The sequence below is a fragment of the Pituophis catenifer genome, unplaced genomic scaffold, assembly GCF_029215685.1.
Source record: "Pituophis catenifer annectens isolate HBS135680 unplaced genomic scaffold, rPitCat1.0.hap2 SCAF_6, whole genome shotgun sequence".
Classification (NCBI taxonomy): Eukaryota; Metazoa; Chordata; class Lepidosauria; order Squamata; family Colubridae; genus Pituophis; species Pituophis catenifer.
In genome coordinates, this window is record NW_027256886.1 from 44,249,341 (window position 1) to 44,263,661 (window position 14,321).

General features: G+C 37.7%; 1 protein-coding gene across 1 annotated transcript; it reads left to right on the forward strand.

Annotated features, from left to right (window-relative positions):
• The first annotated feature begins 4,823 nt into the window (after positions 1-4,823).
• Positions 4,824-13,228, forward strand: LOC139318886 (proton channel OTOP1-like). The gene is made up of 6 exons (XM_070946567.1): positions 4,824-5,175; positions 6,035-6,171; positions 7,837-7,895; positions 8,143-8,270; positions 9,226-10,139; positions 13,055-13,228. Exons 1-6 carry the CDS (start codon positions 4,824-4,826, stop codon positions 13,226-13,228), a joined length of 1,764 nt encoding a protein of 587 aa, XP_070802668.1.
• Positions 13,229-14,321: the final 1,093 nt, after the last annotated feature.

Here is a 14,321-nt window from a genome sequence, read left to right on the forward strand (position 1 = left end):
GTTGGGGGATTCTGACAAGCGGCTTCATCCTTGCTTTCTCCTTTATTTTTGTAAAACGAAGCGGGAGCATCTAAAACGCTGGGAATCTGTAGAATCAGGAGCCACACAGAAATCATAAGATCATCTAAGAAGCTTAGCCTTGAGTAATTTAAGTATCTTTTGAGGATACTGTGGAATAGAAGAACAAAGTGGAGATGATGCTCCTTTCAGATTGGGATATTGGTCGTGGGTAGTGTTGGTGAAATAGTTGTAATATTTGCTTTCCCCATATATCGCTTCAGTATTGTTCATCCCTGCTGTTTTCTTAAATATGAAATTTGGAGAATAATTCGGTTATGAAAATATGTTCAGCCAGATTAAATGTTTTGACAGGGGGAAAAAAAGGCTGAAATCCCATAAACACTTTCTGAACAGTGTTTTCTGAACCCTGTGAGACTTCTAATAAACAAATATAAGATTGTGTTGTTAATGTTACAGTACTTGAAAAGGTATGGGGTGTTCCAAGCTTTGCATTCTGTTTGATATCTTTAATATTTAATCTGAGTAAAATGATTCATTTTGTCCTAATTTATAACCTAATATGACTAAGTGTGCTGTCATTGTATTGAACCTTGTGATTATGGTATTTTTAATTTAAGCAGTAGCAAATATAAAGATGTACTTGTCTTGATTACAAAAAAAATAGATGTTTGAAATGAAATACTTTGATATTTATTTCTTCAGGCAAGTTAAAAATTATTTACTTATTTATCTGATTGCTGCAGTTCAAACATCTTTTTTTGGGCTGCTCATGGAAAACATGCCTGTTGGTTTATCTAGTTGTGTAAGGCATAATTTAAAAAACCAGCATTAGTGCCCTTGCTGTGGATACTATTAACTTGAAAGTCGGGCATGAGCGTAGAAAGAAGGAGCAAAAACAACTCACAAAGTCCTGGAGTGCTTCAGATTATACTGGTGGGGTGGTCCCAAGTTCTCCCCTCCCCCAGACCATCATCATTGGTATATTAATATCTTGCCTTGTCAGGTGGCAGGCTTGCCAGTTGAGAGGAATACATGCAAGAATTGTGATCCGAGCAGTAGGACAATAACAGGTAAGTGTCTAATGAAAGGGGATTGAGAAGGGTGCTCTAAAGCTGTATCTACATCTGTTTATATAAATGCATGCAAGGATTCCAAAATAATTATGGTTATTCTTGGGGAAAGTCACTAGTTTTATTTTCAGGAGTTGCAAAAAGGGGTTTCAGTACAACTATACAGTTATCAGTGTTAATTTTCAGCTGTTTAGTTCATACATATGAACCACACACACACTTGTTTGGATAAAATATGAATAGACATGTATGAAAGATGGAATGCAGATGATTGTGTTTTGGAAGACTTTATACAGTTGGTTGGAAAATACTAGAATGAAAATCATGAAGAATAACAGAATATCAGAGTTTGAAAGGACCTTGGATGTCTTCTAGTACAACTCCATTGCTCAGGCAGGAAACCCTATACCATTTCAGAAAAATGGTTATCCAATCTTTTCTTTAAAACTTCCAATGTTGGAGCATCCACAACTTCTGGAGGCAAGTCAGTCCTCCGATTAATTGTTCTAACTGTCAGGAAATTTCTCCTTAGTTTTAGGTTCCACCCATTGCTTCTTGTCCTGCCGTCAGGTGCTTTGGAGAATAGCTTGACTCCCTCTTTGTGGCAGCCCCTGAAATATTGGAACACTGCTATCATGTCGCCCCATCTTTCCATTAAACTAGACATGCCCAATTCAAGCAACAATTCTTATATGTTTTAGCCTCTAGTCCCCTAATCATCTTTGATGCTCTTCTCTGTACTCTTTCTAGAATCTCAACATTTTTTTCACAAGATTCAACAAGAGAAGGTAGACATGTTAACTTGATGAAGGGAGGATACTCAAGTGACAAAATACCAAAAGGCATGTAAAGAGTTCCAAGCTGGGATTGGCTTTATTAAAAGTTATAAAACTGGCTGAGAACTGGTGTGGTTTGGAGCCATTACGTAAAAGATGGAAACATGCATGGCAGATTCCCACCTCAACCTGCCTGAAATTCAGACCTAACCTGGCCTGCAAAACAACTTTCAGTGGTGTAGGTATGTGTGGTTGTGTGGACCTGTGTCAGTGAATGTCTAGTTCCCAAACAGTAATAATCTGCATTTGTTTCTACATATTTTGAGTCTCTGGAGAAATAACCAATAATTCTGAGGTAATAATAAGGGCCATTTCCAACCTTCCCTAAGAGAGCAAGGTGATTTAAGATTGTTGGTCATTTTAATTATTTTGCAGAGCTTTTTTTTTCTTATTTAGTCCTATTCCCTCTATTTATCAGTCCCTAAAGCACTCCTATCCAGCTGTACACAGTCCTTGTGTACCATACTTTTCATTTTTTTTTTGTCCTAGGTGAACTTGCTGTGGAGTTTACTTCCTTGTATATAAACTGTAAATGAGAAAAATACATATAACAAAAGAGTATGAATGGGAATGGAATCAGATTAGAGTTGACTGTGGTGCATGAGAAAGGCAGTGAAGGCAGGCAGAGAAATTCCATGGGAGAAGGTGCCATTTTCACTGCTAAAATATAATGCCCTCCAACTGTTTGTGTTCCTGCAGCTCTAATTCTTTTTATGAAGAACCCGAGTGTAATTTTACAGCATTTGAAAAGAATACATATACATACATATACACGCATGCTGAGACACACACATACACACCCCTAATTGTTGGGATCAGATCAGGAAAAAGTGAAATAAAACAGCATTTTCACAACCGCATTAATTGAAATTAAGCTTAGAATGGGGTTTGATGGCAGAAGCAACTGTATTTTAAATCACATACAGTACCTAGATACATTGTAGAATGAAGCCCTGGTCAAAAGAACTTGATGCTTAGGCAATAATATTCTTTGCTGATGAAGAAATATATTTTCTTTGGAAATGTATAGTAAGTAACATGAGGGACAAATTATTTTTATCCTTATGTACACAAGCACCGTGAGGGAATTTAAGTTGCACAGCAGGAGGAATAGGCAAATGGAAAGTGCCTGGTGACTTTGGAGGCAAACAAGGCAGACACCAGAAACCAGACAGTTGTTTTCTTAGTATGAGGGAAGTCAAAAATGAGTACAATAAAGGACATTGTTTATGTTAAATGTTGCTGGCATCCATAGAAAGAGTGGGTTTGATGTCTCCTTAGAAGAGCAGTGTGTAGAGGCCGCTGGTCAGCACATAGTAAGCACCTCATGTTGGTATCAGATTCCTGCTGTAAAGGTCATGCTATAATTTAGACAGCTTTTGTAATTCTTATGTATTGTTCCAGAGGGTATAGGGCTTGTCTGCGTTCCCAGTGATTGCTGTAGATGTGCGTGGCAATAAAAGAGACTTTGTGCATCTGTCTCCATATTTCCTCATTCCTTACTTAAGTGGGCAACTTCCCACAACAGTTGTATATAAAACAAATTTGGGCTAACTAGAGATTGAAGGATATATTTGCATGTCACATCATGGGGTTATTTCACTTAAATAGCTGGGATGGGACAGGAGAGGGTCCGTAATGGTTTAAGGCTTTCTCCTCTTCCTGTTTCAGTGAAGTTTGTTTTGGAATGGAAGCTGTAATTGTAGAAGAAGCTTAATTCTGACTAAATATATTCAAACAATTCAAATGCTTTATTTAGAAATTATTTTATATTAACATTCTATAAACATTATAAAATACTAGAGCCCAAGTTGTAGGTTGTACTTAGGCGTCATTGTTTTAATTTAATGGGAAAATAAGAAAAGAATTTAAAACTTTCAGATACTGATTTGGGCTGCTCAAAGATGCTTCAGACACAATTTCTGGGGATACTGAATGTACATTTTGGCCATTGGCTTGTTTTTGTAATTCATAGGTATTAAGCTCCTGCTAGTTTCCCCATAGCATAAATATCCATCTGCAACAAATGCAGAAATGGTAGCACAAAAATCTGCCATTTATGCTTGGAAGTTTATAGATGGGCACTGAGTTAGCACCAATCAAATATCTATTGAATGACCACTGTATATTATACTATATGTTTTATATGTACGTTAAACTATATATACATAAGGTAAGGACTCCTTAAAGTCAGACTTCATGCTTGGTGAATATGAAGGCACATTCATGTTATTTTCTTGGTGACTATTCAGAAAACATTTGCAATGGACTTCTAGTTGTAATTTTATTCCTTCCCAGTCTATCCTTAAACCTCTGGATTTCCTGATGGTCTGTCATCCAAATAGTAATCCCCCAAGACTTTATTTAGTTGGTTTTTTTAGATCAGCTGAGGTCAGCAAGTTACTAATTTTTAAGCTAGGAAACCAACATACATAACATGTGATAAAAAGCACAGTGTTTTGTATTATATTTGTTTGGTATAAGGAGGCACAGGTAATCCTCGAGTTACAACTGCAATTAAGCCGCCCATTATGATCATAAGCAGCATAGTCATAAATTGGGTCACCTATATGACCAACCGGATTTTACAAACTTTTTTATGGCAGTCATTAATTGAATGCCATGGTCATAAAACAAACCCATTGTTCATGATGGGCCAGATTTGCTGAAAACAACTAAATGCCAGGTTTTAGCAAAACTGTCATAAAAAGTAACTGTAGGATACTGAAAACAGCTGTAAAGATCAGCCTGTTGAAGAGCACCTGAACTGTGGTCATGTGACCACAGGTAGGGCTGTTGAAACTGAGTCATAAATATCCCCAGGCAGGTCCATGATAACTCTAAATGGTTGCTAAGTAACCAGTCATAAACTGAGGATTATGGTACTTGTATAGTTATGCTAGATCTTCTGATTTGTTTGTCACTCCAGTCATACTTTTGGAAACTGAGGTCTGCATTGCCACCTTGCAACCATCCACCAAAGAAACCCTGTTTAGTCATGGCATCCACAGCAGCATTCAGTTCTCTGCTGTCCCTGCTCTATCTGGCGTTGCTAACATTTGGGGGCAGTGCTGTGCTCCTTGCTGAGATGCATCACCAGAGCTTGCCAAGCCTCACAGTACATGCTTTTCTGGCATTGCTCATGAGTTCTTCCTGTCTCTGGATGCTCTGGTTTGGCTGGCACTCCATGAACAACAAGCAGCTGAAAATGCACCAGGATCACCAAGCAGGAGCAACCTGGCTTAAAGGTAGAGATGCTACAAAAAGTATTTGCAAACAATTAATTCCTAGTTCTCCCAAATTTCAAAGACTAGTCTTGAATTCTCTTGTCCTTCCAACTTTAGTCATTTTGGTTAATGGAAAATTAGAGAAATAAATTATTTCCAGTTGACATTGAGTTTTCTGTATGGCTCTGAGCCAGTCATTTCCAATCAAACCCACTTCCTAGGGTTATTACTATAGGGATAAAACTAGTAAAGGATAAAACCGTAAGCTGCTTTCTGCCCTTGCAAAAATTAGAGGATATAGATGCATGAATGAAATAAACAATCATAAAACTGCAGAAATGACTTTGGGCTCTCCATGTCTTTCAGAGACAACCCCAAAATTGTTCTGAACTATAAAGTATAAGCTTTCTATCAGTTTTCTCTCTCTCTCTCTCTTTCTCTCATCTCTCCATCTATCATATAACTGTCACCTATTATCACTTAACAACTGTGGCAAGAAAGGTCATAAAATGAGGCAAAATTCATTTAAATGTTTTAGCAATAGAAATGCTGGGCTCAATTATGGTTGTAAATAGAGGACTAATTGCAAATGTTGGGAGGAAGATTGCATGTGATTTCAGGTGTTTTCCTTCTTAAGTCCAATCACCCGCCCTAAGCTCAGCCTGTATAGGTGTCACCTAAGTTTGGTAGCTTTTTTAAAAAACCCAGTAATTCTTTAGGCAGCAATTTAGTAGAAATGTCTGTTGTGGTAAAAGGCAGCTCTTGGATTGGATCAGTAGAGCCCTCCAGCCGAACTCTTTCAATTTCAATATGAAAGGCTTACTGTGGGGTATCGGATCCATGCATTTCTTGGCCTGGCTGTGCTTTCTTTCAATTGCAGGTGGTCTGTCCCTCTTTGCATTGGCCACATTGGTTTTGGATTGCCTCTCCATGGGCTATTACCATGAACTGCAGCACTGTATTCCCATGCTAATCACTGCTTTCCCTGTTATGCAAGCTGTCTTTACCATCACCCAGGTGAGTGAGCTTTGATCCAGGTATTGGGTGGGTAAGCACAGAAAGCCTAATTAAAACATTCTTCATTCTCAGTTATATTCTGCAATGTCTATTTTGTTTTGCATTTCCCTAATTCCATCTTTTGCATCACACTGAAAGTCCCACTGCATTCGTCTCCCCTGTGATTTTGTTAGGGTAAAAGGGCTTTTGCTATTACATATGATGAGAGTGAGTTTCAGTGACGTTGGAAAGTTTTAAAAATATGAATTTGGGAAGGGGAAGCAATTTTCAGGGAGTCATCACTGAAGAGGAATCTCTAACTTACACTTGACACAACTTTGCTTGTAGTTTATGTAAAGATACACATTCTATAGCCCAGGAATTGCATGTAATTCCCAGCCGCCGCCCCACCTCAAGTTGTGGTCCTCAAAGTTGTCTAAACTGGACACAGCCAAATACTCAACATTTTTGTTTTGAGGAGATTTGGGAATTAGATTAGATTAGATTAGATTAGATTAGAATAGAATAGAATAGAATAGAATAGAATAGAATAGAATAGAATAGAATAGAATAGAATAGAATAGAATAGAATAGATTGTCTTGGTGCATACGCTCTCGGTGTATATAAAAGATACATTTGTCAAGAATCATAAGGTACAACACTTAATGATAGTCATAGGGAAACAGTCAATATAAATCTGAAGGATATCAGCAACAAGGTTACAGTCATATACTCATAAGTGGGAGGAGATGGGTGATAGGAATGATGAGAAGATAAATAGTAATGCAGACTTAGCAACTAGTTTGACAGTGTTGAGGGAATTATTTGTTTAGCAGAGTGATGGCATTTGGGGAAAAATGTTCTTGGGTCTAGTTGTTCTGATGTGCAGTGGTCTATAGCATAATTTTGAGGGTAGGAGTTGAAACAGTTTATGTCCAGGATGTGAGGGGTCTATAAATATTTTCACAGCCCTCTTTTTGACTTGTGCAGTATACAGGTCCTCAATGGATGGCAGGTTGGTAATAATTGTTTTTTTCTGCAGTTCTATTTATCCTCTGAAGTCTGTGTCTGTCTTGTTGGGTTACAGAACCAAACCAGACAGTTATAGAGGTGCAGATGATAGACTCAATAATTCCTCTGTAGAACTGTATTAAAGGGCAAAATAGGCAAATCAAGGTTTGTGGAGGCTTAAAGTGTACATAGCACTGCTCAAGCAAATTAAGATGGATTTTTCTTTTTGGTGGCTAAGGGGCAAATTGAGAAAATTAAACTTAAAAAGCCAATTTAATGTAGCAGTTAAGGGACCAGGTTAGAAATCAGGAGACCTTGGGTTCTAGCATGTTAAGCATAAAACCAGCCAGGTGTCTTCAAGCCAGTCACTCTCTCTCAGCCGAGGAAGACAATAAACCACTTCTGAAAAATATTGACATAAAAACTGCATGGTCTTGAAGACACAAAAGGAGAGCAACTTTTAGTTGCAAACAAAAGGCAACTTCAAGCCTAAATAAAAAGGGATGATATCTAGGAAGACAAATCAGTTGTCCTCTCCCCATATGCTGTAATGTTCATTTAATTCCAATCTTCTTCATGGCAGTTAAGGTTGAAAAAAGATTGCCCATAGATCCACCTTCTAAAGTTAAAGGCAAATGGTAATCTGTCTTTAATTCTCTGTTGCTTTCTTCCAGGTGTCTTTGCTATTATTTAATGCTAAAGTTCGTATTCAGGCTCACCAACCTTTGAACAGGTAAAACTTTTCTTCTAAGGAATACAAATGAAGGTGATCTGATGAGCTTTCTGGAGAACTCATGCAAACACAATATTAATCCTTCAAAATAGAGTACAGTGTGATAATTTAAATAAACGAGGCTTGAGAGATCTTGGTCTGGTTGTAAGCCAGAATTATGTTGAAGTGTTGAACTCCATTGATTTCATATTCATCCATTCCTTTCTTCCCACCCACCCTCCAATTTATTTCTTTCTATGGTCCCTAGGTTTGGACTGATGCACACACTGGCTACCAATGTGCTCCTATGGATGAGTGCGGTGCTGGATGAATCGATGAAACAACTTGAGGAATTTTATGATGCTCACAAGGGAGCAAGTACACAGGCTTTCCATGGTACAAAACTTGCCTCTTGATTAGGGAGGACATCCTGAAAGAGCACTAATCAATGAGTGACTGAAATAGAATTGAGCCATGATGAAATCCTGGGAAAGTGGGGAGGGGGAGAGAGGTTACAGCAGTTGCCACCCTATTATTGCTTCTTGCACCACAAGAAAGAAGCCATTGTGAGACTCCTCCAAAATTTCCTCCTGATTCAGAATAGACAGAAAGAAATTGGGATTATATATCATGGAGTGACATCACTTAATTTTAATTATCATATGCTGCTCTCCAATTCCAGCTGCTCACTGCCTTTTGTGTTCAACACCCTATATCACCTGATTTCTGTTTATTATCCTTTATTATCCACTGCACATATCATGCAGTGGTGAAATGCAAACTTTTTTGCTACCAGTTCTGTGGGCATTGCTTGTTGGTGGGGGTCATGTCACTGGGTGGGCATGGCCAACTCTTTTTTTTAACTTTTTAAAGCATTTTTTACTACCTATTCGCCCGAATCGGTAGTAAAAATGCTTTAAAAAAGTAAAAAAAAGGCTCTGACAATTGAGTGACAATCAGCTGTGCCACACGATCGTCGGAACTTTTTTAAAAACTTTTTAAAGCATTTTTTTACTACTGGTTTGCGCAAACTGGTAGCATTTCACCCCTGATCTCATGTCATCATGCTGTCCATTGTTGTGTTGCACTTCTGAATGAAGGCTGTGTCCTTCAAAACTGAACATATTTGACTTGATTCCAGTTTTGCAGCTGCAGTTGAATTACAGATCTTGCACCCACAACATTTATTCTGAATAGGGTAAAGTTTTCACAAGGAAGTTTGATTAGATAAAGAAAGCAAGAAAGTGGGATGAAGAAATTGTTTCTTCTGGTTGGGACAGGCACACGTTTCCTTTTTGTTCTATTACAATTAAACACTCCAGTGAGCATGTTTTTCATGGTGTCTCTGTAGGTAGTTCCTACACCAACAGCTGCAGCTGTACAACCAGTCTTTGCCAGAACTTCTCAGAAGGTGCTGCCTATCTACATCCCTTCAATATTGAGTTCAGTCTATTCTCTTCTGCAATGCTGTACATCATTTGGAAGAACACTGGGCGGGAAGTCTCTCCCCAGAAATCCCATCTCACTCATAAGGCACATTTTAACATGAGTGGGACTTTCACTGGACTAGTATTAGGGGCCTTGACCATTTCAGCCACCATTGGGATAATGATCTCATTTGGAGTACTTGCCAAGACTCCTGAAACAATTTCCAGAGCTCTGCATACATACTACATTTTCAACTCTGTGTTGTTATTTGCCATGTTTTTGGCAACTTTGATGGGCATCATTACCTATTGGATGAAGAAAAAATCTGCCACTGGATATTCTAAGAGTGTGGTAAGAAGGTTAGATGTGACCTTGCTTTTGGGAAGCTCTTGTGGACCTCTCATGATATCAATCTTCTCTTTGGTTGCCATATTTTTTATTCATGCCAATGGTAGACTCCATCTTCTGGATTTCTGCTTCTCCTTCTGTAAGACTATCCAGATCTTAGGTCAGAATCTGTTTATTACTGAAGCCTTGTACTCTAGTCTCTCTCATGAACCAAATGCAGAAGACAACACTGGCTGTATTAGTAATAGCTGGGTCTTTTCCATTTCTGGAGGTCCCCAACAGGACATTAATGGACCTTTCTCCAAAGGCCTCTTCCTGACCAACTTCATATCCAGTTTGGAGAATCAGTCATCAAGAAACCTACCAGATTATGGAAGTGACCAGTCTCTTTTCCAGAGTTCCCACATCAGAGGAGAACAGAGGGGACCCAGTACCAGGAGGAAGATTTTACAAAATATTTCAATTCTCCTTATCTTTTATAACATATCGGTGAGCTTGGTTTTAGTTATGTCATATCTAGCAAGGTTCCTATATCAAATGGGAACTGGAATTCTAGACTGGGGCAGCCTCTTAAGGAGTCCAAGATCTATAGAACACTAGAATAGCCTCTTCTTGATGTCATTTTGAGAATATAATTGATCCGTTTCACAGTGGCAGGTCTTAGCTCAGGCCTAGTGAAGCCATGTGCTCTGTGAAGATAAGAATAGCTCCAATTAATTGGGCCAGGCATTGTACATCAGCATGGAGAGATGCCATTTTTGAATGGTTAATTTATGAACAGTTATTAAATTACAACTATCAGCACATCCACTATTGAAATAAATTAGAAGCATTTCATAAATAAGATTAACTATTAAAAGAGAAAAGGAAAGACACAAAAAATATATTAAATGCCAGATCATGCTTAATGCTTACAAATATGGGTCAGAATTAGAAGCATATCAAAACCTTCAATAAATTCTTCTGAACAAAGTAGAAGAGTTATTTGGCATCTAAATGCTCTACGTTCTTGTTTTCCATCAAATTAATCCTCCTTAATTCTCTATGATCTGAATAAGTGAAAACTATTGCCAAATCCCACAATTTGGCATCAGGTTTTCATATTCTAGGCTAAGCTTGTCGTGATTATGTAATAGCTTTATGATGGATTTCCAAGGCTGGAACTGACTCATCAGTGGGGCTTTCTCACCACAGAGGAAGGGAAAATGATGGAGGGCAGGGGATGGCAGCGGGGGAGAAAGGCAGCCAGTGGATTTTTAAAATGTGTTACTTTTATGGAGATAATTAGACATTTCAATTAAATATCATCTGCAGGAGATCATTTTAGCTAAGCTTGTGAAAACTGAAGAGGTTAATACAGTTGGAATTTTGCTTTCTTTATAGCTTTTTCCCTACTAGTGAGTTTTTACAAGTAATTCTTGGTGGCTGTGATCATAAAATGCCAATTTGCTATATTGGTCTAGTAACCAGGAGACTGTGAGTTCTACTCCCACCGTAGACATAAAAACTTTGGGCCAATTGCTTTCTCTCAGCCCAGCTTACCCCACGGTATTATTGTTTTGGGGAAAGTAGGATGAGGAAGATGGATGCCCACCACCTTGAGTGATTTATAAAGTAATAAAGGTGGGATAAAAGTCAAATAAAAAAATGAACAAAGACAAGATAGGCAGCATATAAATCAAATAAATAAATTACCAACCGAGTTAGTTAAAGTCCTAACACCATAATTTGTAGCCTATGTTGCTACACTGAGATTGAGCATCTTCTTGTTAAAACGGTGCCTTGGATTCCAAAACAAAGTATTTCATTGCAGTTTCAGAGTAATCTTTGCATGTAATGTTAAGCTTTCAAACAACAGATGAAAGAACCTATATAGAAGATTGTTGTGGAAATGTGGCATTTTCAGTGATGAAATTTGGATTAAGAGAAAATAAAAAGAACTTGTTCATTAATGAAAAGTACCACAATCTTCCAGAAACTTTATCAATTTAGAACAAAAGACAGATTCCCATCACCCTTTCAGGATGACTCTTCTAAAAAATATTGTCTGGAGAAAAATAACTATTCTTTCCATGTGTCAGGGTTCCAAGTAACACCCCCAACGAAAGAAAACTCCGTGCCTAGAAGTTCCTCAAAATTCCATTTTATTAGAGATGTCACATTGGCACATCTGGGAAAACCCAAATCTGAAAGCTTCCAGGTTTTCCCCACCCAACAGAAAGTCCAAGTCCCTGCCCAGCACCCACAAGTCCATCACATGGTCCAATCACAGTACCACCCAAACTGGAGAGGCCTCCCAGTTCCAGCCCTCCAGGTGCAGGGCAAGATGTCCTTGACACTCTGAGAAAAGAATGTTATGACTACATATCACCCATGCTGCATACAATCCCCCCTCCGAGTTTCCCACAGTAGGAAATGTGGCAGGCCTGAAGGCCAAATGCAAAAGATGGCTTCCAGGCCTGACACCATGATTATGAGGTGTACATTATGTAAGTGCATGAATTAATATATAACAGCATTCAAATATCTCCACCAATTTTCTTTTTTGAACATATTTATTTTATATAAGTTTACTTAATATAGCAAACTGCTGGCCCCAATAAGGTAGACCAGCTAGAATAACAATCTAGCAAGTTTGAATATACCGGTACTTCTTCCTCCCTTTCTGTTAACAGGAAGGGTATTTTTAGAGACATTTTCTCAAGTTATTTTCTTGGCTCTGGCTCAAGGCTTGCTTCTCTGATCATTGCCTTGGTAGCAGCTCTTCCTCCTGATCTTCAAGGCCATTCCCTATGTATCCTCCACAAACTTCAACCGTGCCACAGTCAAAATTACTCTGAGTTGCTTACATACTGTAGTATAGGTAAGACAAATATGAAAACATCCAGAATCACTGAAGACCAATCACAGTTACAACTATAGCATTAACCCCATGCAAAAATAAATTCCCCTCCAAAAATAACAAAAATAAATGTGTGAAATTAAAAAGTGATAAGACAAAAAAGAACACACAACAAAATGTTATCAAATATAAACATAAGAAAAAGTCCTGAGAAATAATTCCATTTTTAACAATAATCACAATTACTTGGTCTTGTGACCAGCCTGTCCTACCTTAATAATCATTTTGTTAGATTTTATAGAATCATTGTCTTTAGAAGCAATCTACTAAGGTGGTAGCAGGGTAGGGTAGAATAATAAAAGTGGGATGGCAGCGTCATGATACAAAGCCTGCCTCTTTCTACCTACTTTGCGATGTTGCATGGCCACGTAAAAGGGGTAGAGCTGTTAGCTTCAAAGATTTCTATTTGTATCTTAAAATATGAGGGACCTTGACCTGATGAATGCCCATGCAAAGAACTTCGAGTTTTGCTTTACTAACCTGTCTCCTTTTCTTTGGCTAGATGTGGATTCTGTATACCTATGGAACACGCCCATACCTTGTGAGCCAGATTGAACAGTCTTTCTATGGCTTTACTCTCTGGGCCATTGTGGTCAATATTTCCCTGCCATTGGGCATATTTTATCGCATGCATTCAGTGGCCAGTCTCTTTGAAGTCTACTGCAAGACCTGCTGAGAGAGAGCATACCAGCTTTGAGAATAATAAATTCCTAAATTACCTTATGAGGATGATACTAAAAGTGGATATGTGAAGGAAAATAGCTATTATTTATCTGATCATGCCTTGTAAATCAAACACATCATAATTCCTCTTACCTATACATATATAATAGTATATTACTATCATCAACACCATCAGCATATAATTTATGGAGATAGATTATCAGATATATTTTCTGGAGAAACCAAAACTAAATCAATTGACCCAAAATGACTCATAAACCATTTTTCATAAGTCTCTGTATAATCAGATGGGAAGTCCAGACACAAATTGGTTCCAAATAAATACTTGAAGAAAAAAATATTAGAATTGATGACCTTTTCTGTACAAGGGATTAGAAAGATGTTCAACTACAGAGTCCCTCTTCAAAAGCTTGTAATCTAAGAAAATTACAAAATATCCCTAGGTATTCCTAATGACAGAAATCATGGGGTAAATAGTATGAGGAATTTCTAAAGAAACTGAATTTAAGGAAAAGTTTGCTCTGAATTATAGTGATTATCTCTCTATTATTACTCTCTAGTCAGACTGGTGTCAAAGAAGAGACATTGATAAATATTTGGCTGTCAAAGTATTAGGAACAGACTGTTCTCTCACAGCTGAATCTGAAAATTGGGATAACTGAAGCAAGTGGAACTTACAACTATTCAGTTGGCTTCTTAACTGAATGTACTTATTCTACCATCCTCAGTTAAGTTCCACCTGATAATTCCACCTTTCCCATTTAATTGCAAGACAAATTCCGGGAAAAGTCTAATTTCTTTCTGCATCCCCTATGTTCCACCTGATAAAAACCATCTTTCCCATTTAGCTGCATATGCTTTACGGACCTTAATATAGAAGGAACAAAAAGGTGTTAATTATTTTAATAAATTTATATGTTTTAATGACTTTGTTACACCAATGTGTCACTTGCTAAAACATAATCACATTTTAATCTTTTGTAATTAACCCCTTTGCTAATGAAAGTATAAATATAATACATAAATCATCAAAGTGCTCAAGACTCATATAGCACTTCCAGTAAGATTTAATAGTATCTTTTAAA